This window comes from Stegostoma tigrinum, chromosome 44, assembly GCF_030684315.1.
Source record: "Stegostoma tigrinum isolate sSteTig4 chromosome 44, sSteTig4.hap1, whole genome shotgun sequence".
NCBI lineage: Eukaryota > Metazoa > Chordata > Chondrichthyes > Orectolobiformes > Stegostomatidae > Stegostoma > Stegostoma tigrinum.
In genome coordinates, this window is record NC_081397.1 from 3,418,381 (window position 1) to 3,443,003 (window position 24,623).

At 47.7% G+C, this 24,623-nt stretch overlaps 1 protein-coding gene and 1 pseudogene across 1 annotated transcript; one reads left to right on the plus strand and one right to left on the minus strand.

Moving 5' to 3' along the window:
* LOC132206921 (uncharacterized) overlaps positions 1–24,623 on the plus strand; it is a 1,098,881-nt pseudogene that overhangs the window by 803,826 nt on the left and 270,432 nt on the right.
* LOC132206918 (probable G-protein coupled receptor 139) lies at positions 7,318–10,804 on the minus strand. Its single transcript, XM_059642015.1, has 2 exons — positions 10,694–10,804; positions 7,318–8,234 (listed from the first exon to the last, which is right to left on the minus strand). The coding sequence occupies exons 1-2, from the start codon at positions 10,758–10,760 to the stop codon at positions 7,330–7,332; spliced, it is 972 nt and encodes a 323-aa protein (XP_059497998.1). The 5' UTR covers positions 10,761–10,804; the 3' UTR covers positions 7,318–7,329.

Sequence of the window (24,623 nt, forward strand, 5' to 3'; positions counted from 1 at the left end):
ACTGGGGATTTTTAGCTGTGAAGAAAGAATGGATAGACTGGGTTTCTCTTCACTGGAACGCAGGAGGTTGAGGGGCGACTTAATAGAATTTTACGAGATTGTGAATGGCATTGCTAACATTGGAAAGAATGGGGTTTTTTCCAAGGTGGAGGTGTCAATTACTGGGAGATACAGTTTCAATTTGTGGGGTGGGGGGAAGTTTGAAAGAGATGTGCACCACGAGGTTTTTTTACGCAAAGGGTGTTGAGTGCCTGGAGCTCACTACCAGAGACGATGGTGGAAGCAGACACCATTGCAGGATTCAAGAACTACGTGGACAAATACATGAACAGGGAAAGAATTGAGGGATATGGATCCTGTATGTGAAGACAGTGTTTGTATGGAAGGGAAAAATGAGGTGGCACAGGCCTGGAGGGCTGAAAGGCCTGTTCTTTGTTCTCTTCTTCTCTTTGTTCTCGGATCCAAAGCCTGAGAAACTGCAGCTCCATTAGTTTGCACAACACCCCTTCCACAGAGTGTATAACTCTTTCACAGGAGGAGAGAGAGGGAGAGGCATTTGAGTTTGAAAAACAGCAGCAATGTTAATTTCTGAAAGTCGGGCTAATAATTATTCCAGTTCCCTCCCCCCATCCCCCTCTCTCATGAAGGGTCTAGGCCCGAAACGTCAGCTTTTGTGCTCCTGAGATGCTGCTTGGCCTGCTGTGTTCATCCAGCCTCACATTTTATTATCTTGGAATCTCCAGCATCTGCAGTTCCCATTATCTCTGATACTATTTTAACCTCACTGCGAAGCCTCTTCCAGGGATGCCTAACCTGAAGAAGTTACCCTCCTCCCTCCGGACCAACCTCAGGGAATCTCTCTCCCATTGCAACTCTCTTGTAATCTCTTCGGCCTTGAAACTGCTCGACCATGTCCTGAAGCAAACCAGGTACCACAGCCACATCACCTTTCTCAGCACCTGCCTACGGAACCAGATCATCCCCAAGGGACTACAGTCCACATTTCAGCCTTCCCAATTTGGCCCCAACCGTGACCACCTCTACACCCAGAATATTCAGACCCTTCAGAAGCGTTTCTCCCTGCGAGTCCTGAAACAGACACTCGCAGCCATGCGCCGGCACCTCCAGGCACTGCAATCCAGCCTGCCCCAGCTCAGAGCCTCCCTCTCCCAGACCTGCAAAGGACCCCTGCTGTTTTTCATCCTCCACAGGATGCACAGACTGAATACCCAGTATCACTCAGCTTTACTGGACACCAAAAATCGTAAGTACAACCAACTCACGGGGCCCTGCCACCCACAAGAGGATTCCTGCGCCTCCCAAATCCCGACTCTGTCCCTGCCCCTCCCCCACCATGCATCCGCCGCCATTGACCATGAGGACACGGCCGGAGACCCAACCGATGACGTCACATCCGCCTCCGCCGGCCACAGAACTTCCGGAACCGCTGCTGCAGTCACCACCTCCACCAGGTACGACAGCCCACACACCACCCTCACCGCAGCTGCTGCCGATAACCCCGATCCTCCCACCGCCGACGGAACCCCGCCCACGGCCGACGCCGACGGAACCCCGCCCACGGCCAGCGAAACCCCGCCCACGGCCGACGGAACCCCGCCCACGGCCGACGCCGAAGAACCCCGCCCACGGCAGACGGAACCCCGCCCGCGGCTGACGGAACCCCGCCCACGGCCGACGGAACCCCGCCCACGGCCGACGACCTCATCGCTCAGCCCACAGCCTCCACAGCCAGCAACCCCAGAGGAGACAGCCGCACTGAGCCCTGCCGCATCTTCACCATCCCCCCAGACCTCCAACTGACTGAGGACGAACGGTCAGTCCTTAGTAAGGGCCGCACCTTTGTCCCCCTACAACCACACATCAACGAATACCAGTCACGGTCGGACACAGAGCAGTTTTTCCGCCGTCTTCGCCTGCATGCCTACTTCTTCAACCGGGAACCCAACCCTCCTTCCACTGACCCCTTCACCCGCTTCCAACACAAGCCCTCCTCCTGGACACCACCCCCAGGCCTCCTACCCTCCCTCGACCTCTTCATCTCCAACTGCCGTCGAGACATCAACCGCCTCAACCTCTCCACCCCTCTCACCCACTCCAACCTCTCCCCCGCAGAACGGGCAGCCCTCCGCTCCCTCCGCTCCAACCCCAACCTCACCATCAAACCCGCAGACAAGGGTGGCGCAGTGGTAGTATGGCGCACTGACCTCTACATCGCCGAGGCCAGACGCCAACTCTCCGACACCACCTCCTACCGCCCGCTCAATCATGACCCCACTCCCGAGCACCAAACCATCATCTCCAATACCATTCATGACCTCATCACCTCAGGGGACCTCCCACCCACAGCCTCCAACCTCACTGTTCCCCAACCCCACACGGCCCGTTTCTATCTCCTTCCCAAAGTCCACAAACCTGCCTGCCCTGGTCGACCCATCGTCTCAGCCTGCTCCTGCCCCACCGAACTCATCTCCACCAATCTGGACTCCATTTTCTCCCCTTTGATCCAGGAACTCCCCACCTACGCCCGTGACACCACCCACGCCCTCCACCTCCTCCAGGACTTCCAATTCCCTGGCCCCAACACCTCATATTCACCATGGACGTCCAGTCCCTGTACACCTGCATTCCGCGTGGAGATGGCCTCAAGGCCCTCCGCTTCTTCCTGTCCCGCAGGCCCGACCAGTCCCCCTCCACGGACACCCTCATCCGCCTAGCTGAACTCGTCCTCACACTCAACAACTTCTCTTTTGACTCCTCCCACTTCCTGCAGACTAAGGGGGTGGCCATGGGCACCCGCATGGGCACCAGCTATGCCTGCCTCTTTGTAGGTTACGTGGAACAGTCCCTCTTCCGCACTTACACAGGCCCCAAACCCCACCTCTTCCTCCGGTACATTGATGACTGTATCGGCGCCGCATCTTGCTCCCCATAGGAGCTCGAACAGTTCATCCACTTCACCAACACCTTCCACCCCAACCTTCAGTTCACCTGGTCCATCTCCAGCACATCCCTCACCATCCTGGACCTCTCAGTCTCCATCTCAGGCAACCAGCTTGTAACTGATGTCCATTTCAAGCCCACCGACTCCCACAGCTACCTAGAATACACCTCCTCCCACCCACCCTCCTGCAAAAATTCCATCCCCTATTCCCAATTCCTCCACCTCCGCCGCATCTGCTCCCACAATAACACATTCCACTCCCGCACATCCCAGATGTCCAAGTTCTTTAAGGACCGCAACTTTCCCCCCACAGTGATCGAGAACGCCCTTGACCGCGTCTCCCGTATTTCCCGCAACACATCCCTCACACCCCGCCCCCGCCACAACCGCCCAAAGAGGATCCCCCTCGTTCTCACACACCACCCTACCAACCTCCGGATACAACGCATCATCCTCCGACACTTCCGCCATTTACAATCCGACCCCACCACCCAAGACATTTTTCCATCCCCACCGCTGTCTGCTTTCCGGAGAGACCACTCTCTCCGTGACTCCCTTGTTCGCTCCACACTGCCCTCCAACCCCACCACACCCGGCACCTTCCCCTGCAACCGCAGGAAATACTACACTTGCCCCCACACCTCCTCCCTCACCCCTATCCCAGGCCCCAAGATGACATTCCACATTAAGCAGAGGTTCAACGGCACATCTGCCAATGTGGTATACTGCATCCACTGTACCCGGTGCGGCTTCCTCTACATTGGGGAAACCAAGCGGACGCTTGGGGACCACTTTGCAGAACACCTCCGCTCAGTTCGCAACAAACAACTGCACCTCCCAGTCGCAAACCATTTCCACTCCCCCTCCCATTCTCTAGATGACATGTCCATCATGGGCCTCCTGCACTGCCACAATGATGCCACCCGAAGGTTGCAGGAACAGCAACTCATATTCCGCCTGGGAACCTTGCAGCCATATGGTATCAATGTGGACTTCACCAGTTTCAAAATCTCCCCTTCCCCTACTGCATCCCTAAACCAGCCCAGTTCGTCCCCTCCCCCGACTGCACCACACAACCAGCCCAGCTCTTCCCCCCAATCCACTACAACCCAAAACCAGTCCAGCCTGTCTCTGCCTCCCTAACCGGTTCTTCCTCTCACCCATCCCTTCCTCCCACCCCAAGCCGCACCCCCATCTACCTACTAACCTCATCCCACCTCCTTGACCTGTCCGTCTTCCCTGGACTGACCTATCCCCTCCCTACCTCCCCACCTATACTCTCTCCACCTATCTTCTTTACTCTCCATCTTCGGTCCGCCTCTCCCTCTCTCCCTATTTATTCCAGTTCCCTCTCCCCATCCCCCTCTCTGATGAAGGGTCAAGACCCGAAACGTCAGCTTTTGTGCTCCTGAGATGCTGCTTGGCCTGCTGTGTTCATCCAGCCTCACATTTTATTATCCTCCCATGTTTTGATGTTTCTTGGAAAAAAATGATTCAGAGTTTTGATCATTGTGTTGGATCTGTAAAGGCATTTCCTTCAAAGTTCGAGATTTCATTCACCCTGCCTCCAGGAACATGTTTTGACTGTTCAGTCTCGCCGTTTTTTTTTCTTTTCGTCACGTTCTGCAAGGCTTCTCTTTCCAAAATGCGAGATTACATTTGCATAGCTTCCCTGAACCATGCTCTCCGAAAAGTTCCAGTGCTCGGTCATTTTGTCCCATGAACATTGCAATCCCTTTTTTGCAAACCCACATAATTCTTCACTCCAACTTCAGGAAAGAAAGGCAAAAAGCAACGACTATTTTCTGATAACAAATTTTATGGGTAGTCATCCACTCATCAAATGAATAGGAAGTCTTTTATATTCAGCCTGTAGCTTAACAGAAAGGTTAAGTGGACAGGGTTAAATAAGACAAACCACATTGACAGCCTGAGTCAATGATATCAGTTGCTTATTCATGAACATATGGGACAGCTCAAAGGCTCTGTGCAGAGTCACAAATGATCACAACTTTCGGACACAAGGTACAGTGAAACACCCCACCCCAAACGGGCAATCTATCTCTCAGTCTGACTTTTTAATATGTCGCAACTGTGTGCTTAATGTGTATACCTGGCGGTCCAGGAACCTGGAAAACTTGAAACAAAACACGACTTTATTGCAGTGAAGCGGGATACATGTTCGTAGGTGTTCCTAAGATGATAAGTTGTCGTCCAAAAGCCTAACTTTGTAACTAGATATCCCAAAATGTAATATCCTGAAATAAAACAAAGACCCCACGTTGCTGGAGATCTGAAAATGAATAAAATTTTAATCACAGCTGGTCTGGCAGCTTCTGTAGTGAAAAGAAGCGTTGATGTTTTGAACCCAGTATCGTTCTGAAGAAGAGTCACTGGTCTTCAAACATTAATTCTGTTTTCGCCCCACAGATACCGTTAGACCTGCTGAGATTCGCCTGCAATTTCTGAAATTTTCTGACGTGTCTGAAGATGCAAGCCCGATTTATGGCCTCATGAATTTGTCCTTGATTTACCATAATTTTCACCCTTCAGAGAAACTCTACCAACTTTCGTTGGTATGATTTTGCTTCTGTTGTGAAACTGTGCCTTGATACGCACGACACCCGACATCCTGCCGACTCCACACCTAATATTATGTTTGAGAGAACTTGGTGCCAAACTGCACCTTATTTCAACCAATTACAAACTCCAGGCCTTAATTACTTTCGCCCTGTCCCGTCCAATCCATCAAAGTGGAAAGGGTCACTCATTGCGCCTTCCAGTCCCTGTTGGCAGTCATCTGTTTTACGTGTACATTTACATTAGAAACAAGGAACAAGGAAAGGCTCCTCAGGCCATCAAGATTCTCCATGGTTGGTCAGATTTCAGTCTTAGCTCTGTCTTATGAGCAAAGCAAAGTCAACTTGGGCCTCTGTCCTGTGGAGTTTAACAGTGTCAGAGGTGACTTAATTTAAACATTTAAGGTCTCCAGGGGATTTGACCGGGTAGGTGCAGAGTGGATATACCGCTTTGTGGGATCAACTAGAATGAAGGGATCATTCTTTCTGAAAATTGGGGAGCATCTATTTCAGATCACGACATGGAAATTTTACTCTTTCTTTCAGTCAGCTGTGAATCTTCCAGACTTGTTTCATCAGAAATCAATGAATGCAGAATATGTCAAAATTTTGAAGGTAGGCAAAATATTGCAGATGACAATAAGATTGGTGGAGTAGCAGATCGTGAAGGGGATTATCGGAGAATGCAGCAGCATACAGATAGATTAAAAAGTTGGGCGGAGAAACAGCAGATGAAGTTTAATCTGGGCAAGTGTGAGATGATGCATTTTGGAAGATCCAATTCAAGAACAAACTATATGGTAAATGGGAAAGCCCTGGGGAAAATTGATACACTCCCAATCGAGTGACTGCTCCTTTTCTGTTTCTGAATTTCACCAATACTGACTCAGTGTTGAAACCCTTCTCCGTGACCACCCTTTCTGCAGCTGTGATACCATCCCTGATTAGCAATGCCACTCCTCAACAACTTTTATCTCCCTCCTTATTTATTTTGAATCATCTAAACCCTGGAACTTCCAACGACCATTCCTGTCCCTGAGTTATCCAAGTCACCGTAATGGCCACAACATTCTTGCTCCAAGAACTGATCCATGCTCTATTTCGTCACCCTTATTCCTGACACTTCTTGCATTGAAATAGACTCATGTCAAACCATCGCACAGACTGCCAATTTGCCCAATCATCTGCTTGCCGTTCCTCATAGATTTTCTGCTGGCCCTAACTGTCTGTACACTGATCACCCCATCTTCTGATCCGTAACTCCGGTTCCCATCCCACTGTCAAACTACTTTAAACTCTCCTGAATAGCTCTAGCAAACCTCCCACCCAGGACAATGGTGCCCAGGATATGGGTTAATGTACAACAACTGCAGGATTGTCCCTCAGGCATGACCACTTTCTGAATCATAGCACAAGCTCTAGTACCTCACGTTATCAGACCAAGAACACTTCTCCAAAGTATTTTCTCTTTCCATCAGAGGCGGCATTGGTTGGGAATGGCAGGCCTACAAAGTCAGTGAACACAAACGTGTCATCTTTATTTTGTTTTGTTTGGGCAGAGGTAAGGTGTGGAGTGTCAAATCGGCTGAGTGGAAGTGGCTGTCGCTGATTTGCTGCTGTTCTCCATCCCAGTGGCCCATTCAGCACGCCACCACCCCCACCCAGATCACAGACCATTCCCACCATCACTTTCCCTCTCTTCATTCTGGATGCATTATTTAGGCCTAAAACCAGTCCTTACTTCGATTGGCTGATGGAGTGGAAACACAGGGGCAGGTAGCTAGCTATTTACAATGTCTTGTCTTTATTGATTAATCGAATAATTGCTGTGAGAGGATACTTCACTGCACTTTTGACCTGTTTTCTGAACTGTGACTGAGTCACCCCATATATAACTGTATTTGTGCAGCAATTTAAGTTCCGCAGCTTCCAGCCGACTTCTGAAAATACATACCAAAAATCACCCGAACCCAAATCTGTGAACATGACAATAGTGAAATCGATAACATTGGTCAGCCACAGCAGTATGAAGCTGCCAGATATGGTGAAGAGTAAAACCACAGATCTCCTTCTGCTCTCCAACTCTGGGTCTCTGAGGCACCCGCTCTTGCTCTGCCCCTTCAGTTCCTTGCGAGCCCGACTTGCAAATAAAATATGTCTCACTGTAAGAGTGTTAAGGAATAGAATGAGAACAAATGGGAGAAATGGTGTTAAAATTGAATCGAGCCAGTTAAAGACCAACCATCCAGGATCAACATAAAAGTTTGCTTTTGTGGCACATTTCCATGGCACATTTTCAACAATCCAACGAGGTTCATACACAAAGTAGAAGGGAATATTCTTCAAAAAGAGAAGACTGCAGGTTATTGAGAGAACCACAACTGCAGTGGACTTCGTGCAATACTTGGTCTTCAGTTTCTGGCAACAAATGGCCATAAATCGATTAATGGTAAAGGTGACGGTGAACCAGACGGAACAGTCTACTGCTTCACGAGCCAGGAAGTATGTCATGCTGCACACAGGAGTGATGTCCAGGAAGGATAATGGATAATAAAAATAACCGAAGTGTCTCAATATGATGTCAGTGATGATGACCATTAGATCCGCCGCTGTCATAGCCAACAGGTAACAAGTCGTGCAAGTCGAGAGACCGCAGTTTCCTCGGGAAAGGATCACGATGGCACCCAGATTAACTGCAAGACATGGATGAGGAAAGAGCAAGAAAATTGTTGGTCACAATGGTCTTCGAGTGGGTGAGATCTACCTGGTTCGGAATGTAAATTCCAGAGTTTTAAAAACAATGTCATCATGTCAATCAAAATCTCAACAGCTTCATGTCGTGCCCACATCCATGATTCACATCTTACATACTGTTTGGCAGTTTCGTGAAGCCAGCAACAGAAAGCTCCAAGTGACATCAGAATGTCAACTGTTGTAATAAGGCTGGCAAAAATAATTTCTGTTGAGTTTCTAGTTTACCGACTACTTAGCTGATTTTCCCCACTCTCAAGAAAGCCCAGTACTGAAGAGTGATGAGCACTGAATAAGAGATGCCTTCACTGGACTGCTTGTAGGCCAGTCAGGGTTAGAGTGGGCCTGGGCCCGCTGCTGAAAACGTTTGGAGGCCTGAGGCAATGCTTCAAAGTCCATCTGAGCCATTGGACAGCCAGTTTTCTGAATAGGAAGATTCTGCCACCAGAAATGTTCAACATGATCGCGAATTCCGGAAATTAAAAAAAAACATCAGAACTGAAGCATGCCATTCAGCCTGAACAGCTTGCTCCAAACGGCACTCACCCATCCTGTGTGACCTCGACTGCGCTATTAATCCGAAATCCATCTGTCACTGGGGAGGGGATAATGCCAGGGGCAAATAAAAGAAAGCACAGTGCAGCACAAAGTGAAACTTGGGCTTTTAGATTACACTGTCAATGCACCCTACACAGATGCAGGGAATACTCTCATCATATCCAGCTTGAATTATAGACCAGGAATCGAACACTGGAATTGCTGTCTTTTTCATTAGTAAAAAGAAGCAGAATGTTCAAGACAAAAAAATGCTGTCGTATGCAGGCAGATCTGCGAGTGGGATGCAAGGCCTGTCACACTAAATTACAAACATTGTTTTGTTGCTCCAAGTCATGTCTGTGATAGCATTCTGCCCACTTCCTTGGATGAGTGAAGCTCCAATAAATATCAGAAAACTCCACACATGATAGAAAGAAGCAGCCCACTAAAGGAGACAGTACATCGACCAGGATAAGCATTCTCTCACTTTGCCACCACTACAACGACAGCATTGATTAACATCAATAAAATTCACTTCTTCTACAGCAGGTTTGAAACATGTTTTCCATAATACTTGAATATGCACAGATAACAGAAGCTCGGCAAAACCATGAAACCTTTTCCCAACTAAAGCAACGTCCGAAACATTCCATCATTGTCAAGCGATTTACTTTCTGAAGCATCTTTCCGAAACACTTTGGGTGTGGCTGAAGCACTCTTGCTGCTGTGGTTCAAGAGAGAATCTCACGTCTCCCTTTGTAAGGTCTCGTCAGCATTGGCCACACATCCCTAAATCAATGCTGAAATATTGAGAAAACTTTCTGACAACGATATCTGTGGAAGTAGTAACTGATAATAACATGAAATATTTGACCTCTGCAATCATCTGAACACTGCAGATGGCCCAAATTTAAATGGGCAGCAGAAAATTTCAGGAAAGTTCTATCGGCCAGGCGGCAACACTGGGGAACATGAATGTCATTTCATTATTATTCACTCGTGGACCGTGTATATTATGGAATGGAACAGCATTTATTTTCAGTCAGTACTTGACTTTCAATATGTGGTGGTGTCAGCGTGATGATTTTAATCTCACTGTGAGAATAATGAGAAAATAAATGGCTGTTTCAATAAAATATTTACAGTCCTTTGTAAATATTAAAATGTAAATATTTTAACAGCTTGAGGATTGAAATTATAACATGTAAGCAGAATTAAATGCTGACATTATTGCAGTTGTGATTGCAGATGTAAAGTCTCACAGGGGATAGTATGATCAAGCCCTTTTGCAAAAATCATCAATGCAAAATGTTATTACAATGGACACTGACTACAGTAACTTAATTATAAGATACACAAGCAAATCACTGCTCGAGCAATGTGTCGGAGAAATAAAAAATAAAACCGAAATTGTTGGAGCAGCTCGCTGCTTAAGAAACATTTGTGGAGAGAAAATTACATTAATGTTTTTGCTCACAGGTTAATAGTAAAGAGAGGGTGATAACTTTCAGGGCATCAGGTTCTTGCTGTTTCAATGCTGCATTGAAGGGACCAAAATACACTCTCATTTAGTAATCGTAAGTTACAAACTTGAAATGGAGTGGATGGTCCAGTGAATAAAGATGAGGAAAGAAAAACAGTGATGAATGTGTCTTCACTGGTTCCTTTTCCTGTATTTGGTGAGGACGCTGAAGGATAAGATATTATATATGATGGAAGCTGAAATCAAAGCTGCGCACAACAAGAAAACTGCCATTGCCCTGTCAGGGAGGGCAGATGAGGAACTAGATGTTATGCACAGAGACAAATCCAGAAAATCTATCACACACAGATTTAAAATGTTAAGCTTACTTGTATAAATTACCTGGAACACCAATTGCAGCAAGCACTGTGTAATATACTTTCGTTACCCTTTCTATTGGTCGATGCATGCTGTGAGAGAAATAATTGACCCCTTTCTGCTCCAGAGAATCTCTCCCTGTGAAACTCCAGGGCAGTGAATCCTCAGGTACTTTTATTCAGAAACTAGAATACCATTGGGACTTTGATTTGCAGAAGATCTCATTCTTTCAGGTTGAACAAACAGGTTACGTCACCTGAGCTAACTCCCTTTGAAATTCCCAATTACAATGCCAGAAACAGAGGATTCTTTGTCACAGCGAATGGGGAAAGCAGCCATATCAAATTTTGATCGTCTGTTGTACAGCAATCATTTCATCCTATCTCTGTTTTCTGAAGAATGTGCAACCTCCACACAGACTAAACCTTTGTCCTCTGACTTGTAATGGTCCAGAGTTTCACTGGAAAAAATGTCATTTTCTTTTTCAAATTTAAATTTGTGATTCCCGAAAACCTACCCTCACCATTGAATTCTGCATATGACCATGTGCAGATGTATAATGGGTAAAAAGAACTTTTGACGAGGACTCGTCTACTGAGGTGGTATGGGCTGAGGTCAGAAACAGGAGAGGAGAGGTCACACAGCTGGGAGTGTTTTTATAGGCCTCCGCAAATTTCCAGGGATGTGGAGGAGAGGATTGGCAAAGCGATTCTGGGCAGGGCTGAAAGGAGCTGGGAGACTTTAACTTCCCCAACATTGACTGGAAATGCTATAACTCCAGTACATGGGATGGAACGGTTTGTGTCCAATGTGTGCAGGAGGGTTTCCTGGCTCAGTATGTCGAAAGGCGACAAGACGGGAGGCCACACTTGATCTGGTACTTGGTAATGAACCAGGCCCGGTGTTTGATTATGTGTAGGTGAGCACTTTGGAGAGAGTGGCCATAATTCGGTTACGTTTAGTTTAGCGATGGAAAGGGAGAGGAACATGCCACAGGGCAAGAGTTATAGATGGGGGAAGGGCAATGATAATTGGTCAAGACTTAAGAGGCATAGAATGGGGTAGCAAAGTGCAGGGGATGGGGACAAGTGAAATGTGTAGCTGGTTTAAGAAACAGATATTGCGTGTCCTTGATAGGTATGTCCCTGTCAGGCAGGGAGGGATCGATAAGGGAATGGAACCGTGGTTTCCTCAAGCAATTGCATCTCTTGTTAAGTGGAAGAGGGACGCTTATGTGACGATGAGATGAGATGGTTCAGATGAGGCGATAGAGAGTTACAGATTAGCTCGGAAGAATTTAAAGAGAGAGTTAAAAGAGCAAGGGGGGTACATGAGCAGACATTGGCAGGTTGAATAAAGGAGAGCCCTAAAGCTTTCTATAGGTATGTGAGGAATAAGAGGATGACTAGGGTAGGAATAGGGCCAGTCAAAGACAGAAATGGCGTAGTTGTGTGTGGACCCTGTGGAGATCGGAGAGGTGCTAATATTTTTCATCTGTTTTCACTGATGAACAGGAGAATATTACAGAGGAGAAGACTGAATTACGGGCTATTAGAATTGAAAGGACTGATCTTAGTAAGGAGGAGGTGTTATCAATTCTAGAAGGTGTGAAGGTAGATAAATCCCCTGGGCCAGATGGGATTTTTTGCAAATGTTGTGCCCTTTTTCAAGAAGGGCAGTAGGAATGACCCAGGTAATTACAGACCAGTGAGCCTTACGTCTGTTGTCGGAAAGGTTTTGGAAAAAAATTACAAGAGGTAGGATTCATAATCTTCTAGCAAGCAACAATTTGATTGGAGATCGTCAACATGGATTCAACAAGGGCAGGTTGTGTTTCACAGAACTCATTGAGTTTTTTGACAAGGTTGCCAAGAATGTGCTGAGGGTAGGGCAGTTGACATGGTGTACATGGACTTCACTAAAGCCTTTGATAAGGTTCCACATGGTAGTTCATTGGAGAAAATATGGAGGCATGGGATTGAGGGAAATTTAGCAGTTTGGATTAGAAACTGGCTTTCTGTAAGAAGGCAACGAGTGGTGGTTGATGGAAAATATTCACCCTGGAGTTCAGTTACGAGTGGTGTGCCTCAAGGATCTGTCTTAGGACCACTGCTGTTTGTCATTTTCATAAATGACTTGGACGCAGGCATAGCTGGATGGGTTAGTAAGCTTGTAGGTGACACAAAAGTCGGTGGAGTGGTGAACAGTGTGTAAGAATGTTGCAGGTTGCAGGGAGACTTGGATAAACTGCATAATTGGGCTGAAAGGTGGCAAATGGAGTTCAATGAAGATAAATGTGAGGTGACTCACTTTGGGAGGAATAATAGGAAGGTAGAATAGCGGATCAATGGAAAGACTCTTGGTTGTGCGGATGTGCAGTGGGATCTTGGTGTCCATGTACATAGATCCCTGAAAGTTGTCACCCAGGTTAATAGTGCTGTTAAGAAGGTTTATGGTGTGTGAGGTTTCATAGGTAGAGGGATTGAGTTCCGGTGCCATGATGTCGTGCTGCAACTGCACAAAACACTAGTGCGGCCTCATTTGGAATATTGCATGCAGTTCTGGTCCTTCCCATTCCAAGAGGGATGTGGAAGCATTGGGAAATGTGCAGAGGAGATTTACCAGGATGTTGCCTGGTCTGGAATGCAGACCCTATGAAGAAAGGCTGAGGGGCTTCGGTCTGTTCTTATCCGAGAGAAGAATGTGAAGAGGGGGTTTAATAGAGACATACAAGATGATCAGAGGATTACATAGGGTAACAGTGAGAGTCTTTTTTTTTCCGAGGATGATGACATCAGCATGTACGAGGGGGCATAGCTACAAATTGAGAGGTTATAGATTTAAGACAGATGTCAGAGGTAGGTTTTTTACTCAGAGAGTGGTAAGGGCGTGGAACACCCTGCCTGCCAATTAGTTAACTCAGCCACATTAGGGGCATTTAAACAGTCCTTGCATAAGCATATGAATAATGATGGGATAGTGTAGGGGAAGGGGTTTAGATTAGTTCACAGCCTGGCGCAACATCGAGGGACAAAGGGCCTGTTCTGTGCTGTATTGCGCTCGGTTCTATGTTCAGTCCGCATCCGACGACAGTGACACGTTACCTCAGGCCTGACCCACTGACAGCCACGCGCTCCCTCAGGTTTGACCCATTGCCAGAGATGTACTCCCCCAGTCGTAACCCACTGACAGTGATGTCCTCCCTCAGCCCTAACCCACTGACAGTGATGTGCTCCCTCAGCCCTAATCCACTGACAGTGATGTGCTCCCACAGCCCTAACCCACTGACAGTGATGCGCTCCCTCAGCCCTAACCCACTGACAGTGATGTGCTCCCTCAGCCCTAACCCACTGACAGTGATGTGCTCCCTCAGCCCTAACCCACTGACAGTGATGTGCTCCCTCAGCCCTAACCCACTGACAGTGATGTGCTCCCTCAGCCCGAACCCACTGACAGCGATGCGCTCCCTCAGCCCTAACTCACTGACAGCGATGTGCTCCCTCAGCCCTAACCCACTGACAGCGATGTGCTCCTCCAGCCCTAACCCACTGATAGTGATGCGCTCCCTCAGCCCTAACTCACTGACAGTGATGCCCTCCCTCAGCCCTAACCCGCTGACAGCAACGCCCACCCTCAGTCCTGTCCGGTTGATAACGACATGCACTCTCACTCATGACTCATTGACAGAAACGCGCTCCTCAGTCCTACCCGACTGACAGGGAAGATGTACATCAGTACTGAACTACTGACAGTGACATGCTCCTTCAGTCCGGACCATTGACAGCGACATACTCCCTCAGTCCAGCCCCATTGACAAGGACATGCTCTGTCAGTCCTGAACCTGTGACAGTGATTCTCTCATTCAGTCATGACCCACTGACAGCGACATACTCGCTCACTCCTGACCCGCTGACAGCGACACTCTCCCTCAGACCTGAAATACTGCGCTGTGACAAATTCCCACACTCCTGACCCACTGACAGCAAAGCGCTAAATCAGTGCTGAACCACTGACAGTGACTCTCTCCCTCAGTAATGACCCTTTGACAGCGGCATGATACATCACTTCGCACATACTGCTGACAGCGACGCCCTCCATCATTCCTGGCTTGCTGACAGTGACGCGATTCCTCATTCCTCACCCTCTGACAGCGACATGCTGCATCAGTCATGACCCAATGACTCCGACGTGTTCCCTCAGTCCAGACTCACTGACAGCGACGCGGTTTCTCAGTCCTGACCAGTTTACAGTGACACGTTCCCTCAGCCCTGAAATGCTGCCATGTGACACGTTCCCTCAGCCCTGACCCACTGACAACAATGTGCTCCCTCAGCGCTGACCCGTTGACAGTGACACACTCCCTCAGCCCTGAAGTACTGACAGCAACAAGCACCCTCAGTCCTGAACTGTGAGCATCGATGCGCTCCCTCAGTCCTGATCCACTGTCAGCTACAAGCTCGCTCATTCCTGACCCACTGACAGTGTCGGGCACCCTCAGTCCTGACCCATTGACATCGACACACTCGTTCAGTCCTGACCCACTGACAGCGACAAGCTCACTCATTCCTGAGCCACTGACAGTGACACGGTCCCTCAGTAATGATCCACTCCCTCAGGCCTGACCCACTGACAGTGACAGGATCCCTCAGTCCTGACCCACTGACAGTGACCCGCTTCTTCAGTCCAGACCCACTGACAGCAAAGCACGTCATCAGTACTGAACCATTGACAGCAATGTGCTCCCTCAGTCCTGACCCGCTGACAGTGACATGCTCCTTTTGTCCTGACCGGCTGACAGCTACATGCTCTCTCAGTCCTAACCCGTTGACAGCGACACGTTCCCACAACCCTGACATGCTGACAGCAACATGCACCCTCTCTCCAGACCCACTGAGAGCAATGCGCTCCCTCAGTGCTGACCCGCTGACAGCTACGCACTCCCTAACTCCTGACCCGCTTACAGCGACATGATCCCTCAGTCCTGACCCATGGGCAGTGAAGCACTATATCAGTCATGACGCACTGATAGAGACACGATTCGCATTCCTGATCCAATGACAGCAAAGCACTCCCTCATTCCTGACCCTCAGACACGGGCGTGCTCACTCAGACCTGACTCAATAACAGCGACATGCTCCCTTAGTCCTCACCCTGCTGACAGTGACATGCTCCCTCTGTCCTGCCCTGCTGTCAGTGACATTCTCCCTCAGTCCTGCCCCATTAACAGTGACGCGTTCCCTCAGTCCTTACCCACTGACAGCAATGCGCTCATTCAGTCTTGAATTGCTCAGAGCGACTCCCTCCCTCAATTCTGACCCACTGGCCGCGACACGATCCCTCAGTCCTGACCCGTGGGCAGCGAAGCGCTATATCAGCCACGACCCACTGATGGAGACATGATTCCGCACTCCTGATCCATTGACAGTGACGCGCTCCCTCAGTCCTGACTCAATAACAGTGACATGCTCCCTCAGTCCTGACCCGCGAATAGAGACGAGCTCTTTAATCCTGACCTGCTGACAGAGACACACTCCCTCAATTCTGATCAGGTGACAGTGATGTGCTCCCTCAGTCCTGCCCCATTGGCAAGGAAGCACTCATTCAGCCCTGACCCGCTCACAGCAACGATCTCCCTCAGTCCTGAATGGCTGAAAACAACCTTTCCCCTCAATACAGACCCGCTCACAGCCTCGCCCTCCATCAGTCCTGACCCTCTGACAGCAACATGCTCCCTCGGTCCTGATCTGCTCCCTCAATCCTGATCCGCTGACAGTGACACGCTCCCTCAGTCCTGATCTGCGCCCTCAGTCCTGATCAACTGACAGTGACACGCTCCCTCAGTCCTGACTCATTGACAGCAAGGCACTGTATCAGTCCTGACCAGCTGACAGCAACGCACTCCCTCAGTCCTGACCCACTAACAGTGACGTTCTCCCTCAGTCTGTCCTGCGGACAGCCATGGGCTCCCTCAATCCTGTCCCGCTGACAGCAACATGGTCCCTCAGTCCTGAATGGCTACAACAACCTTTGTCAACCACAATACATACCCGATCACAGCTACGCACTCCGACACTCCTGATCCGCTGACAGCGATATGCTCCCTCAGTCCTGAACCATTGATAGTGACGTGGCTCATCAGTCCTGAACCGCTGACAGTGATTTGCTCCCTCAGTCTGGAGCTGTTGACAGCAACCTGCTGTGTCAGTCCTTACTCGTTGACAGTGATGCGCACCTTCAGTCCTCACCCTTGACAGCGACGCGCCCCCTCATTCCTGGCGCGCTGACAGCGACTCTCTCCCTCCATCCTGACTCACTAACAATCATGCGCTTCCTCACTCCCAACCCACCGAGACCAATGCACTCCATCAATCCTGACCTGCTGACAGCAATGCGCTCCCTCAGTCCTGCCCCGCTGACAGCAACACGCTCACTCTGTCCTGAACCACTCAGAGCAATGCTCTCCCTCAGTCCTGAATGCCTGACAGCAACCTTTTCCCTCAATACAGACCCGTTCACAGCTACACGCTCCATCTGTCCTGACCCTCTGACAGCAACATGCTCCCTCAGTCCTCACCCTCTGACAGTGACGAGCTCCCTTAGTCCTGACATTCTGACAGCGACATGCTCCCTCAGTAGTGTCTGGCGAACAGTGAACTTCTCCCTCAGGACTGACCTGATCACAGTGATGGGCTACATCAATCCAGTCCCACTGACAGGGACACAGTAGATCAGTCCTAACCTGCTGACAGTGAATGGCTCCCTCACTTCTGACCTGCTGACAGCGTCGCGCTCCCAATGGGAAGGGTATACAGTAACATTTCAAACCCAATGCTGGAAATGTATGTGAAATGACTACACTGAGGCTGGTATCCATCTCCAAGTCACCCTTTATTTACACATGGACAGTCCTTGACTTTGACATTGCCTCATTCAAAGGCAGCTACCAGAATGTCAGCATCTCTGACACTCACAATTCTAATCTGTAAGCCAGGGCTCCCTAATTTGGGCTGTTAATCAGGCCCAATCAGGGAACTCATATTCTGAGAGGTTCAGCTGGCCGACCTGGTACTATGTCCACCAAAAATCAAACACACACTAAAAAGAAACAGTTGCATCCCCGTGGTAAAGGAAAGAATGAGGCCAAACTGGGAAGGGAAAGGCAGTTTCACATTGTGGGTGACCCAGAGAGTGGAACAAACTCCAATGGAAGCTTGACCATTAAAGAATGAGGGAGACAGGTTTAATTGCCTGAATGAAAAATCCCATTTGTGAATTGGTTTACGAGTTTGAGGGCATGCCATGTTAATTTTCCCCAATCTTGATCATTAATATCTGCAATTTCTGTCTCATTTTCAAATGCTCTCTCTCCAGTGTTGTGCTGGTGGAATTTTTTGCACAGCAGAGATATCATTTCTTTGCACAGTGTATTCACTGAAATGAGTTGCATGAATAACTGCATGTGATTTGTCCCGCTTGTATTATATACGTATAAAACAAAGTTAATCCCAGTATTCAACAGCAATGTGCTTTTGGGTGTATGGTATATCTCATTCACATGCCAGCTATTCCTGTCGATCAGCTGTGTTTCTGTTTTGTGAGGAAATATGAATGAGCTGGAGCAGTAATAGCAATGCCCATTGTGGTGATTCTACAACATTGCAGCTAGAAGGTGGGTGCAGAGAGTGGCTAGAGTTCACAAGAACTATTACAGAGGGAGAGGGAGAGACAAGTGGTGTACGTGGGAACAGTGAGACAGTGAGGAGAATAAAATACAGCCTTCAGTGGAATCTGCTTGCATTCTCAATGGCACAGGCCAAATGAAAGAGGACACAAAAGATTCACTCACAGGAAGAGAAAATCAGACGAGGCTGACGTTTATAGACACCATATAGTTAGTGAGTTTTGAGAAGATTTGTGGCTCAAGTTGAGGTTCGGGATGTGAGTTTTCTCGCTATGCTGGAAGGTTAGTTTTCAGATGTTTCATCACCAATCTTGGTAACATCATCAGCGAGCCTCCGACGAAGCGCTGGTGTTATGTACCACTTTGTATTTGTCTGGTTAGGGGTCCATGGTTTGGTGATGTCATTTCCTGCGTTGGTGATGTCATTTCCTGTTCTTTTTCTCAGGGGATGGCAGATTGGCTCCAAATCAATGTGTTTGTTGATGGAGTTCCGGTTGGAATGCCATGCTTCTAGGAATTCTCATGCGTGTCTCTGTTTGGCTTGTCCTAGGATGGATGTGTTGTCCCAATCGAAGTGGTGTCCTTCCTTATCTGTATGTAAGGATACCAGTGATAGTGGGTGATGTCGTTTTGTGGCTAGTTGATGTTCATGTATCCTGGTGGCTAGCTTTCTGCCTGTTTGTCCAATGTAGTGTTTGTCACAGATCATGCAAGGTATTTTGTAGATGACGTTCGTTTTGTTTGTTGTCTGTATAGGGTCTTTTAAGTTCATTAGCTGCTGTTTTAGTGTGTTGGTGGGTTTGTGGGCTACCCTGATGCCAAGAAGTCTGAGTAGTCTGGCAGTCATTTCAGAAGTGTCTTTGATGTAGACGAGAGTGGTTATTGTTTCAGAGCCCGTTTTGTCTGTTTGTTTGGGTTTATTGTTGAGGAATCGGCGGACTGGGTACCCTATGAAAGAATGGTTACCCTGTGAACACAGTCCACCGATTCGTCAGCAACAAACCCAACCAAACAGACAGGAAGGACACCACTTTGACTAATTCTGTCCAATTCTGGTCTCCCTGCTGTGAAACTTGAAAGGGTTCAGACAACATTGACATGGATGTTGATCGAGTTGGTGAGTTTGAGAAAAAGGGGGAGGCTGAATACACTGGAGCTATTTTCCCTGGAGTGTCAAAGTCTCAGAGGTGACCTGAATGAGTTTAATAAAATCATGAGAAACATGGATAGACCAAGAAGACAATGTCTTTTCCCAGGGGTGGGGGAGTTCAATTCTGAAGGTTACAGGCTTACGGTGAGAGGGGGAAGATTTAAAAGTGATTGAAGGGGCTCTTTTAGAGGCTGGTGTATGCATGTAATGAGCTGCAAGAGGACGGACTGAAGGCTGGCACCATTACAACATTTAAAAGGCATCTGGATGGGAAAATGAAGAGGATGAGTTCAGAGGGACATGGGTTAATTTCTGGCAAATGCTACAAGATTTATTTGGGATATGCGGAAGGCATGGATGAGTTCGAACGAATGGCCTTTTCCTGTGCTGTCTATCTCTGACTCTATTGCTTAATCCTGATCCAAAGTGTGGGCCCGGAACTGGCAGTTTATCTTGGAGGCCTGAAACGTAAAGAGTAATGCTTGCCGTCTCTTCATCTTCTGGGGATCCTCCGTTACATTGACCCCCATCGTCTGCAGTAAGAGGAGATTCTGTATGGCTTTCTGGAGTTTGGACAGTTTTGCCCAACTCTCTCTCTCAAATTGAGAATGATTTTCTGGATAAAGAACTTTTTGTTGTTTCCTTTGACTGTTTCCCACCAAATTCAAAGAGGGCCTTCAGTGTCCTCCAAACTCTGTAATCGCATTTGAGCTGCTTCATTTTTTTCAGGTCAATGGTTTCACATTCAGCTTCCACATTCCCTTGCCAGGCCACTGGTTATCCAGTAGGGGACAATCAGCCAGTAGGAGGCAGTGGTCAGAGAAGAACACCAGCTTGACATCACTGGATTGGAATGAGAGCATGTGGTCACAAGCACCAAATCTATCCTATGGGTGTACAGACCCATCTGGCTACGACCAATTGTGTCTACTCTGTGGTCAGTCTGCAGCGATGCTGAAGATGTTGTGTAGCCTGGCAAAGTTAACTGTTTCCATCAGGAATCTGGACGTCGAGCCTACTTCACTGTCATATAGAATATAGAACAGTATAGCACAGAACAGGCCCTTTGGCTCGCGATGTTGCGCCGACCTGTGAACTAATCTAACCCCCTCCCCCTACACTATCCCATCATTATCCATATGGTTATCCAAGGACTGTTGAAATGCCGCTATTGTGGCTGAGTTCACTACATTGGCAGGGATGGTGTTCCACACCCTTACCACTCTCTGAGTAAAGAACCTGCCTCTGGCATCTGTCTTAATTCAATCACTCTTCAATTTGTAGCTATGCCCCCTTGTACAAGCTGAAGTCATCATCCTCAGAAAAAGACTCTCACTGTCCACCCTATATAATTCTCTGATCATCTTGTATGTCTCTATTAAATCCCCTCTTAGCCTCCTTCTCTCCAAAGAGAACAGATCCAAGTCTCTCAGCCTTTCTTCATAGGGCCTGCGCTCCAGACCACGCAATATCTTGGTAAATCTCCTCTGTACCTTTTCCAATGCTTCCACATCCTTCCGGTCATGGGGCGACCAGAACTGCATGCAATATTCCAAGTGAGGTCGCACTAGCGTTTTGTACAGTTGCAGCATGACATCACAGCTCTTGAACTCAATCCCTGTACCAATAAAACCTATCACACCGTAAGCTTTCTTAACAGCAGTATCAACCTGGGTGTCAACTTTCATGGATCTATGTACATGGACACCAAGATCCCTCTGCACATCCACACTACCAAGAATCTTTCCATTGACCCAGTATTCTACCTTCCTATTATTCCTCCCAAAGTGAATCACCTCACATTTATCCATATTAAACTCCATTTGCCACCTTTTGGCCCAATTCTGCAGTTTGTCCAAGTCTCCCTGCAACCTGCAACATTCTTCCACAACATTCGTACCCTATGGATTGTCCATTCCTGTTGAAGACACAGTGGAAGTCTCCAGCCAGAATGCCCAGACTGGGAGTTACCAGCAGCAGTGGGAGCAGGAAGGTCAGCCACTCACTCTTTCTCAGTGGGGTCTACATGTTAATTACTGTCAGAGAACTTTTTCTGTATGAGCCTGGCCTGATCTACACACTTCCCAGGATCTATATGGCGACTATAACACTCTCAAAGTGAGCCAGATTGATTCAACCTCCTATCAGGAACTCCCCAATGAGTAGCCTTTCATGGTCATTCGAGTCTGATCTCCTCTTCCTCTGAGTGAATCCTTTGTGTCCTCTTCCATTTAGCCCGTGCCTTTGAGAATGCAACCAGATCCCCTTCAGGCTGCATTTCATTCTCCTCACTGTCTCGGTGCTCCCACGTACATCACTTATCTTTCCCTTTCCCTCTTGGAATAGCTCGTGTGAACACCACACCCCTCCCTGCCCCCACCTTCCCGCTGCAATGTTGGAGAAACACCACACTGCATTGCCATTCCTGCTCCAGCTCATTCTTATTTCTTCACGAAACAGAAACACAGCTCATCGACAGGAATAGCTGGCATGTGAATGCGATAAACCATACATGCAAAAGCAGATTGCTGTTCAACAGTGCAATTAACTTTATTTTATTTGGGTACAATTGAAGCAGGAAAAATAACATAGTTATGCATGCAACTCATTTCTTTGAAGACAACTGTGCAAAGAAATGTTATCTCTGCTGTTCAAAAAACTCCAACAGCACAAAATTGAATGGAGAGAATTTGGAAATGATACAGAAATTGCAGATATTATTGATTGAAAGTGGAGTACAGATCAAGATAGGCTAAAACTGAACACGTTCTACACTCAAACTCTGAGATCATTTCTCAAATGGAATGCTTTGTTCAAGGCAATTAAATCTGTCTCCATCATTCTCAACTTGTCTCCTTCCCATTCAATTTTCTTCCATTCTCTGTGCCAACCCAACATTGAGCTCCCTTTCCCTGCCCAGTTTTCCTCATTCCTTCCTTTACCCCGGGAATGTAATTATTTCTTTATTGTTCGTGTTTGATTTCGAACAACATACTGCAGTGGTTTGTAACCAGTTCGCCCAGTTGAACCTCAGAGAATATGAGTTCCATGATTGTACCTGATTAACAGCCCAAATTTGGGAGCCATGGCTGACAGATAAGAAGGGTGTGTGTCAGAGATGCTGAAACTCTGGTAGCTGCCTCTAATGAGGCAGTGCTAAAGTCAGGGACAGTTCATGTGTAAATAGAAGGTGAATTAGATATAGACACCAGCCTCAGTGCAGTTATTTCACATACATCTCCAGCACTGGTTTTGAATGTTACTGTGTAGCCTTCCCTTTGTTGTCACCCATCTGTTTTCAGTAATCGGCAGGGATAGAAAACGAATGATATGGAGTATGTGGGAAGAGCATTGTGTTGTTTCTGAATGCAATCTATTTTGATTGTGATTGACTCTTAATTTTATTAGATTGATGGTTGGCTTGTTTCCCTGTGATGGCTTCTTGTATGATTCATTGAATGATTAGCAGAAAGGATATCAGCATATTTTGGTACATTTGGATTATTTACTGATATAAAATATAATTGATGTATTCAAATAGACACGGCAGCTTTCTAAACAAATTCCTGAACATTTTGATTCATTCATTGGCTCCTGATCAGTGCAGCATTCTGGTGCAGAGCATTCTGTAGAACTCTCTGTCATTCTACATCACACCTTCTGATATGAAACCCCACATTCCTCACTGCGCCCAGTCTATCCAAGATTTCCCGATAAGGTCTCTGAATTGTATCAATGTGGAGTTCGGGGAACACAACAGGCCAGGCTGCAGCAGAGGAGCTGGAAAGCTAATGTTTTGATGAAGAACCCTGCTTCAGAAATTTGAAAGAGGAAAGGGAGCTCTGAAATAAACAGAGATGGAGGGGTGGGGCTCGGGAAGGTAGGTGGAATAGTGATAGGTGAGTGCAGGTAGGCAGGGCTGGGGATTGGTCAGTGAGGTGGGAGGAGCGGATCGGTAGGCGTGAAGATGGACAGGCTGAGGAGGTGTGGATGGGGTGGAGTTGTTCATGGGATCAGGAGATTTTGAAAATGGTAAATTTCACCTTGAGCCCATTGGTTTGGAGGGTCCCGAAAGCATGAGGTGCTGTTCCTCTAATTTCCCAGTGGATTCATTTTGGCACTGGAGGAGGACCAGGATGGACATTTCGTCCAAGAATTGGAAGGGACCATTGAAGGGGTTCACAACTGGAAGGTTTTTTGGAGATTAGATTGGATTCCCTACAGTGTGCAAACAGGCCCTTCGGCCCAACATGTCCACACCACCCTTTGAAGTGTCCCACCCAGACCCATCCCCTATAACCCACAGACTGCTGAACACTATGGGCAATTTAGCATGGCCGATCCACCGAGGGAGCTGTGGGAGTCGGTGCGCTTGAAATGGATATTACTTTTGAGGTGGTCACCAGAGATGGAGACAGACAGGCCAGGAAGGAGAGAGAGGTAGCAGAAATGGTACAGGTGAACATGATTTTGGTGTGAAAGGCGTTAGTAATGTTGATGAACTGTTCAAGTTCCTGATGCACTGGTACAGCCATCAATAACGGGGAGTAAGAGGTCGGGGATAGTGTCACTGCAGAAGAGAGACTTTTCCATGTATCCTCCAAAGAGGCAGGCACAGCTTGGGCCCATGTGAGTTCCCATGGCCACCCCATTAGTCTGTGGGAAGTGACTCCCCCTCCAACCCACCCCTCCCTCGAAGACCTGGAGCACTTCCTTTATCGATCCTTTTAAATGCCAACCCGACATTTTGTGAATAATTGACTTTCACATACCAGTTTTGTATCATAAGCAAAATATTTAACAATTTAATAAACACAAAATAACATCAGCGTGAGAAAATGAAATAACAGAGCATGCTGACATTTTGTCAGAGGCAGTACGAACAGCCAATGTTGGAGTTGGAGATGACACAGTGCCGAGCTGGAGGAACACCTCCACACTGTGTGAGAAGATATTAATTTGTCACTGCTTTAAATCCAAAACATTTGTCCTCATCCCCAGTTACACCAGGTGCTGACAGGTTTCCAGAAATAAGTGCACCAGATTAGGTACAGAGCTTTGAAATCTTCATGCTGCCTCAGCAACAGCTCAGAACGCGTTTTCTTTTTTTTAAACAGTCCAAC

Coding starts and splice junctions, on each gene's coding strand:
- LOC132206918 (XM_059642015.1), bottom strand. CDS start 10,760: ATGCATCGACCAATAGAAAGGGTAACGAAAGTATATTACACAGTGCTT. Junction 8,235..10,693: donor TGCTGCAATTGGTGTTCCAG/GTAATTTATACA, acceptor CATGTCTTGCAG/TTAATCTGGGTGCCATCGTG.